The sequence below is a fragment of the Canis lupus genome, chromosome 9, assembly GCF_003254725.2.
Source record: "Canis lupus dingo isolate Sandy chromosome 9, ASM325472v2, whole genome shotgun sequence".
NCBI lineage: Eukaryota > Metazoa > Chordata > Mammalia > Carnivora > Canidae > Canis > Canis lupus.
The window spans coordinates 5,282,435-5,290,680 of NC_064251.1; the positions used below are offsets into that span (position 1 = coordinate 5,282,435).

The 8,246-nt window shown below is 49.2% G+C and overlaps 1 protein-coding gene across 2 annotated transcripts in view; it reads left to right on the forward strand.

The window, feature by feature from the left end:
- SRP68 (signal recognition particle 68) overlaps positions 1 to 5,129 on the forward strand; it is a 36,662-nt gene extending 31,533 nt beyond the window's left edge. Inside the window, exons 12-16 of one of the 2 annotated variants that reach the window (XM_025468061.3) lie at positions 52 to 146; positions 1,385 to 1,514; positions 3,276 to 3,351; positions 3,796 to 3,848; positions 4,323 to 5,129. In XM_025468061.3, coding sequence (XP_025323846.3) covers positions 52 to 146; positions 1,385 to 1,514; positions 3,276 to 3,351; positions 3,796 to 3,848; positions 4,323 to 4,550 — 582 coding nt within the window. In that variant the 3' untranslated portion in view covers positions 4,551 to 5,129. The remainder of the gene's footprint in view (positions 1 to 51; positions 147 to 1,384; positions 1,515 to 3,275; positions 3,352 to 3,795; positions 3,849 to 4,322) is intronic. The other variant, XM_049114542.1, reaches the window with a different exon arrangement.
- Positions 5,130 to 8,246: the final 3,117 nt, after the last annotated feature.

The window sequence follows — 8,246 nt, forward strand, 5'->3', positions numbered from 1 at the left end:
GACCCAATGTGAGGCCTGCTCTTCCTGAGTTTTCTTGTATCTCTCATGCAGAATCTGGTGGAATTGCTCCAGCTTCCTGGGTTAGAGGAGGACAGAGCCTTCCAGAAAGAGATAGGCCTCAAGACTCTGGTGTTTAAGGCTTACAGGTAAGGTCCTATGAGGTGGATGGGGCTCTCCTGTGCTGCCCACTGGCTCTGTACGCCCTGGGAGCATGGGCCAGACTCCAGAAGATTGGGGGTTGTCTGTGTGGTTACCTTGAACAGTCAGCCCAGCATGTTCAAAGGAAGCTTTTGCTAAAGGTGGTGACAGGGAGTTTTTAGTCTACCTCGTTTGCTCTTTGGATAGGGCGGGGAAGGGGGGAGCACACGTTAATGGTCTTCTCCCTCCTCTTCCCTCCTTCCTCCCTGTGGGAAAGGGACAAGTGTAAAAGGCAAGTCGTTAACAAAACTAGAGTGGAACTTGAACTGAATTAGGCGAAAGCTAAGCCTCCATTTTATTTTTTATTTATTTATTTTATTATTATTTAAAATTTTTTTTAATTTTTATTTATTTATTTATTTTTAATTTTTATTTATTTATGATAGTCACACTCAGAGAGAGAGAGAGAGAGAGAGAGAGAGAGGCAGAGACACAGGCAGAGGGAGAAGCAGGCTCCATGCACCGGGAGCCCGACGTGGGATTCGATCCCGGGTCTCCAGGATCGCGCCCTGGGCCAAAGGCAGGCGCTAAACCGCTGCGCCACCCAGGGATCCCTATTTTTTTATTATTATTATTTTTTAAATGAATCATGTTATTTGCAACTTGGAGGTAGTCTGTGTGGAGCAAGATAGGGGTGTGTAATTGCCGTGCCCCTATCTGGCCCTCACACCCCAGCACTCTCTGACTCCAGTATGCCCCATTTGTGCTCTTGTCAGCCTCCCTCCTGGCCCATGTGGACCCTTCTGTCAGGGACCAACAGCCCTCAGGCTTTTTTAACCCCAGTGGAGTAATTTCCATTAAGAAGATTCTGGGTTTGGTTTTTGAAAAAGAGATGAGCAGAGCTGAGTGAGCAGGCTGGATGTGTGGGCAGTGGGTGGGATTTCTCTTTGGGTGGGGCAGCGTTCCTTCTTTGTTCTTGTCCCACCTTCAGCCACATCTTTTGGGAGCAGGAGAGACAGTAACTAGAAGACAGTGGGTCTTGGACTGTGCAAGACCTGCACAGTCAGCTGTGGGCATGGGGAAGAGAGAGGGTGGCCTGGTGAGCCTGGGCATGGAGAACGTCAGGGTCTTGCATGCGGTGATCCTGAGGTTGAGAAACCTGTTTCCAAATCTAAATTTGAAGGAAAGCCTTGGTCTCAGGTAATTGTTGCTCTAGAATTCTCTGGTTCTTTCCCTTCCCTGCCAGGTGTTTTTTCATTGCTCAGTCCTATGTGTTGGTGAAGAAGTGGAGCGAAGCCCTCGTCCTGTATGACCGAGTCCTGAAATATGCAAATGAAGTAAATTCGGATGCTGGGGCCTTCAGGAACAGCTTAAAGGTGTGCTGCTGGTCTTTGTCCCCAAGCCCAAGAAGCTTGTGTGGTGAGGCCTCCTCAGGGCCAATCCTGCCTGCCAGCCAAGGGTGTGGTGCAGCCCTAAGTGCCCGGGAACTGTGCTCCAGGCCTGAGATGGACTCGGGTACTAAGAAGGAAAGCCACTCCTGTGGTTAAAATAAACCTGAAATATTGCTCTCAGACTCAGCTACATGGTCTAGTCACCTGGAAAGAGTTTTAAAAGATGACTATCTGAGTCCCACCCCCAGAGGTCCTGGTTCCTTCCAATCCCAGTGGTGTCAGGGGTGTGCACTGGGATCTTGTAAGGCACCTCAGTGACTGTTGATAGGCAGCCACGCCAAGAACCACTGATGAAGCCTTTCCCCACAAAGTTTGCCTGCACCAGCAGCAGCATTTGGGAACTTGTGAGAAATACAGGCTCCCAGGCCCTACTCCAGGCCCACTGAGTCAAAATCTGGATTTAGCAATCCCCCCAGGAGATTTGGGTATACGTTAAAGCTTGCCTACTGATCGAAAGTACCTGGTGGTGTGGTTCATTCTACTGCTTGTTGAATTGGACAGCTGGCTTTTTAAGCTGCAGACTGCTGTGATATGTAAGGATCGAAGCACCAGCCAGTCCAAGGAATCCATCCAGGCACATTACTTATTAGCGTAGACTTTTTTTTTTTTTTTAAGATTTTATTTTATTTATTCATGAGAGATAGAGAGGCAGAGACACAGGCAGAGGTCCCTGCAGGGAGCCCAATGTGGGACTCAATCCTGGGACGCCAGGATCATGCCCTGAGCCGAAGGTAGATGCTCAACCAGTGAGCCACCCAGGCGTCCCATGTAGACCGTTCAGAAAGGGAAGCTAGGATTACCTTGGTCAGGCCAGTGCGGGAGCCTCTGCTCTCTGGGTGTTCGCCTGTTCCCTCAGAATGGCACCAGGTTCTGGGGTAACATACACGCCAGGCTTCTGCCTTCAGAGAGCTTGCAGTTTTGTTGAGCCATAGACTTGGCGTGCAGATAGGAGGTCCTCGAGGAAGGGTGGAGATAGGAAGGCGTTGATGAGGGGGTGTGTGACCAGCATGGCGGCAGCGTAATGATGGGGTGTCTTTGACCCCAGGATGTAGAGGCAGACTGTGTGGATGGTTGTCCCAGGAGGGAGGAAGAGGCATTTACAAATCCACGTCTGACCTAAGTCTAAGGCCAGAGACGGGAGGGGTTCAGATCTTTCTCGATTTTGCCAAGTGAGAGATTGCAGCCTCCCACAGGGCCCCTCTATGCTTCAGTCTCCTCCTCTGTAAAGCGGAGTACAGGTTAATTCAGGATTGTTACGAAAATGGAATTAGCAATTGTGTGAACTGCTCAGAATGCGCCTGGCCCATCGTGCATGTAGCATGTGATATACTTATTTCCAATAGAGGTATCCTCACTAGTGTCTCCAGGCGTTATTATTTTAAGCCATGGCATACCCTTTCCCCTCTGAAACAAGCTTGTGCTTTTTTTTGTTTTGTTTTTAAGTAGGTTCCACACTCACCATGGGGCTTGACCTCCCGGTCCTGAGATTAAGAGTCACATACTCTACCAACTAAGCCAGCCAGGCATCCCAAGTGTTTTTTGTTTTTTATTAATAGGGTAAACCGTTTATAAAGTCTGAAATCCTGTGAAGATGCTGGTGGGATCACTTAGCTCAGTCAGGTTAACTTGGCACACTTATCTGACCTGGCTCTGGCTCGTGAGTACATGTTTTCTGAATCGTTACAGGACCTGCCCGATGTGCAAGAGCTCATCACTCAAGTGAGGTCAGAAAAGTGTTCTCTGCAGGCAGCAGCAATCCTGGGTGAGCCACTTGCCTGTTCTTTGCTGACTGTGTTCCCAAATTTCCTTTGCTGCTAGCCCTCTTCTCTCCTGCCCCCTACATTGCTGTTTTGGTTCATCCAAAAGGTGTTTTTGTTTTGTTTTGGGTTTTTTTGCCATAATTTCTGCCACATGAAGGCGTCAAATTGTGTGGAAGAACTTAGAGAACCAGTTACGTGGTCCCTTCTCCCTAACAGTATTTTCTTGTACAACCATCAGGGCTCCATTGGCCTGACAGCATAGCTTCTGGGGTTTATCATCTGTTTGCACTCCTTAGCAGGCTTTCACCTAGGAAAGAAAGGGCTAACCTCCTCATGTGTTGGCTGCTTTTGTTCTTGGGATTTAGATCCCATAGGTGTGACAGGTGTCATTTGTGACTGTAACATGTTAAGTCCCTGTTCTTACCCAATCCCTATGCAACTTTCAGATGCAAGTGACTCCCACCAACCGGAGACTTCTTCCCAAGTCAAGGACAACAAGGTATGTCTGGACTTTGGAGGAATAAAGAGGAGAATTCATAACTCCCTGGAGATGTATGCTCAGTTATAGAATGGAGAAACTAATTTCTAAGTAAACACCCTGCTTGCCTCCCTTCTTTTACTCCAAAACCTCAAAGCTGGTTGTATAAGGTTTCTTAGTATCAGCTAGATGGTCCCAGATAAGGAGCTTAGGAACTCGTGCTGTACAGAGCAGCTGGCTAGGAACTCTGCCTGGGACCGCCCCTCCCCCCCCAAGGTACCTGTGCCCTAGTCCTGGCCCATGCCTCTCTCAACCTCTCCAGGTTTAGTGACTCTCAGCTATGAGCTGGGGACGTGAAGGCACCCTCGTAGCAGATTTGTGGGGATCAAAGTGAGCTAGCATGTAGGCTCTGAACTGGGTACTCAGCATGTAGTGAATGTTCCATCGGTGATCTGTGATTAACTCCTGGGTTCCTCCCTTTGATTTGACTCCCAGCCTCTGGTTGAACGGTTTGAGACATTCTGCTTGGACCCTTCCCTCGTCACCAAGCAAGCCAACCTTGTGCACTTCCCGCCAGGATTCCAGCCTATCCCCTGCAAGCCTTTGTTCTTTGACCTGGCCCTCAACCATGTGGCTTTCCCACCCCTCGAGGACAAGTTGGAGCAGAAGACCAAGAGTGGCCTCACTGGATACATCAAGGGCATCTTTGGATTCCGGAGCTAACCAGGCTCTTCTTGGGGGCAAGGGGAGATTCTCACTCTTCATCTGTATTGTGAGAAAACCCTAGCAAGTTCCATGATATTAAATCCAGGTCTGCATTGGCCCCGGGCAAGAGTGTATCATCCTCAGCCCTGCGTCCCTATGTCTTGTGTGTTTGTGCACTTAACATTCTTAACCGGTGTGCTCAAAGGGGACCCTGCTGTCTTCTGGTGGATGTGTGCGGGATTCCTCTGTCCGCACCTCCTGGGGGAAGGGCCACTGCCACCTGGCCCCATGGGAGCCGTGCTTGGGTGGGTCCACTCCAGGCATAGATGGGAGCTCGGAACTTTGTCGTGTTTCTTCAGTATCACGAATTTGAAATGGACTCCTCCTCGCTGTGAGCATCCATCCAGAGTCCCGTGAAGAGTCTGTGACCAGGAACCACTGGCAGCATCACCCCACAACTACAGTCAGCCTTATGCCCTGTCACCTCCAAGTGGAAGTTAAGTTTCAGAACAAGCAAAGAGCTCTATTTTTAGAAGAAATGTGTTACACTCAGAAATGATGAAAACAAATCTTATATTAAAAGGCAAAGATGCTGGAGACTGTGCCCATTTTTTTACATGCCCTCACACACATCTGGTCCTAGTTCTCTCCTAGGGGCCTTGTCACACAGTCCTGTCCTGTCAGGTGTCCCCTGACTTCTGACAGCTCAGATGTGTCTGATGCCAGTTAAGACCTGTTAGAGGCAGTTTCTGAAATATTTAGATGCCATAAATTATATTTAAATCAGTTTCCCTTTTTTTTTTTTTTTTTTTAACTAAGCTCTACACCTGACATGGGTCTCAAACTCCTGACCCTGAGATCAAGAGTCACGTGCTCAGCCTACTAAGCCAGCCAGGTGCCCCCAGTTTCATTTTTAGGTTTTTCCCTTAGTGACCCTTTTCTGTTTGTCATTGCATCAATAATAGAAGTCCCAAAAGCAGTAAAGAAAGAAGGAATAAAGGTGATTTAGACGAGATATATCTGAAACCTCTGAATCCCTTTGGAGATGGAACCTCACTTCCCCATAGGAAAGCAGAGCCACCATGGGAAATGTTGGCTTCAATGTGGCACAAAGCTGGAGCTGACTAGAGCAGCTTGAAGGGAAGGCTGGGTGGTTAAAGATCTGAGAACTTTATTTCAAGCTGGAACCCACTGTGGCCATGGCTGTGCCTCTCGTTTTCCCAGGGAACTGCAGAGGGGTTGCCGGAAGTTAGAAGATGGGAAGACAAATCAGACTTCTTTGTTAGAATTGAATGTTGTCAAGGACTCTAGATGCTCAGATTGTGGTCTCTGCTACCTGCAGGATTTGCTTTGGGTCAGAGAGCGTTAGGAAGCTGATTTTGTTTATTTATTTGAGGGAGCGGGAGAAGCCATCTCCCTACCAAGCAGGGAGCCCAGACTCAGGGCTCAATCCCAGGATGCTGGGATCATGACCTAAGCCAAAGGCAGATGCTTAACCTACTGAGCCACCCAAGCGCACCCTGAATTTTTTTTTAAAAGATTTTTTTTTTATTTGACAGCACAAGTGGCAGAAAGTGGCAGTCAGAAGGAAAGGGAGAAGTAGGTTCCCTGCAGAGCAGAGAGCCCGATACGGACTCGGTCCCAGGACCTGGGATCAAGACCTGAGCCAAAAGCAGATGCTTAACCGACTTTAACCACCCAGGCATCCCTGATTTTGTTTTATTTTGTTTTGTTTTTAAAGATTTATTTATTTATGAGAGAGAGAGAGAGGCAGAGACACAGGAGGAGGGAGAAGCAGGCTCCATGCCGGGAGCCCGATGCGGGACTCGATCCCTGGACTCCAGGATCGCGCCCTGGGCCAAAGGCAGGCGCCAAACCGCTGAGCCACCCAGGAATCCCCCCTGATTTTGTTTTTAAATAGGAATTTACCACCGCCATATAATTCAGGGGTTGTCTCGCCCTTTGAAGATGCAGTACAGATGATCTGAGCATGAGGTCTTGGATTTTGGTCCCGAAGGCTTGGGGCTGTGTCCCTAATGTGCTGAGGGAGCCCTGGGGCCCTTTATCCTCTTCTTCACCCTCCTCTCGGCTCCCCAGCTTGGCAGCACCAGGCTATGGACTAGGTTCTCTGGACCCAACTTCAGGCCCCCATGCGGGCAGCCCTCCAGCCTGTCTGAGCCAGCGTCTCCTGCCCTCATGTGGGAAGATGTCCCTTTGTCTTGCTCATGGCCCTGCCCACCCTCCTGCTCTCTTTAGAGTACTGGTGTCAGTTGAGAGGCAGAATCCAGAGTCAGTCATTCTGAGTGACCTTTTCTAAGCTTTTCCTTTCTTGTGGCCACACTAGAAATTCCCTTCCTCCTGGTGTCCCTGTCTGCTCTGAGTAGTAGTGGCTGTGGTCAGCCAATGAGGCTGTAACAAGACATGTTTAGTATTAACAGCATGTGTTTACATAAGAAGACAGCCCTGGCAGGGCCGAAGTCTCTGCTTAGCTAGTACGTCCCCTCACATAGGATCCCTGGACATTAAACAGGCTGTCATGGGAGGCAGTGCACCAAAAGCAGGAGCCCATTGGGTCCTTGGGCCAGGAGGCAGCTCTCATGGCAGCAGGTTCAGAGTCGAGCCACAGGCCGGCACATTTTGCTGGGTAGATTCACAGAACTAAATGCCAGCAGTCACACAGTCCTTCCTTCCTGGGGAATGAGTGAGGTCTTGAGGTGTAAGGGATGGAGGCAGGTACCTGCTTTCCTTCCTGTGCTTCTTCCTCTGGCTGAGGCTCCCATCGCTCTCTGGGATGAGCTATGCTTGTGTAAGTTTGGACCTTGCAGGAGGCATCTGTCTCCCCAGATCCAGAGAGGAGGGGAAGCTTAATTCAGGCTCTGCAGTTTCAGAAGATTCCTTAAAGCTGCTGTGCTAATGATGGTTTTTGTTTGTTTTCTTGCTTGTTGAGTGGTGCCGGTCTTGACCTGAAGAAACATTAGTGGTGAAAAGCTAACTTCAGTTACCAGGAGCTAATGCTGAACATCGGATTGAAAGACCTAATTTGGCTAAGCTTGTGGCCTTTAACCCTGTTAGTTCTGTTTGGAAAAACAGTGTTGAGGCAGTCGGGGCCAGATGGGCCCTACACCGCTCAGTTTTCCTGGTTTTTTTTTTTTCTCCTTTCCATGGGCACTGTTTCGAGGTACTGTCTCTCTGGTTTAAGCTGAGAATTCTTGGATTCCCCGTTGGAAGTGAAATATTGCCAGGCTTGGTTCCATCTCCTTTCTCTTGTGGCCGCCTGAGCCATTCACCATGGCCGGCAGGTGACAGCCCATGGTGCAGTGGCCCCCCTCCCTCTCACCCCCCCAGTAGCTCTTCTCCCGCTGAGCCAGTTGACCAGGAACTTCGGGGGTAGGGGCTGCACTCCACCTGGTCACTGTCATTGCTGGGGCAGCACTGATTATGCACACCTGGCATCATTAATACCAAGGGCTAGCTGATCACAGAATTCTAAACAGCACATTGCCGTCCACAACCTTCACAAGCTTGGAACTTTCAGAGGTCTAGGAAGACGGCCAAAGATAGCAACAATATGTGTTGGTTCTAATTTTATTTTTAAGACAGTTGTTGCTACAGAAGAGACGGAAACCAGGTTTAGCTGTAAAATTTATCGATGTTCCAAAGCAGAGAGATAGATTGGATGCTGCCTGCATCCTGACAACACCAGCTGGAAGAGTC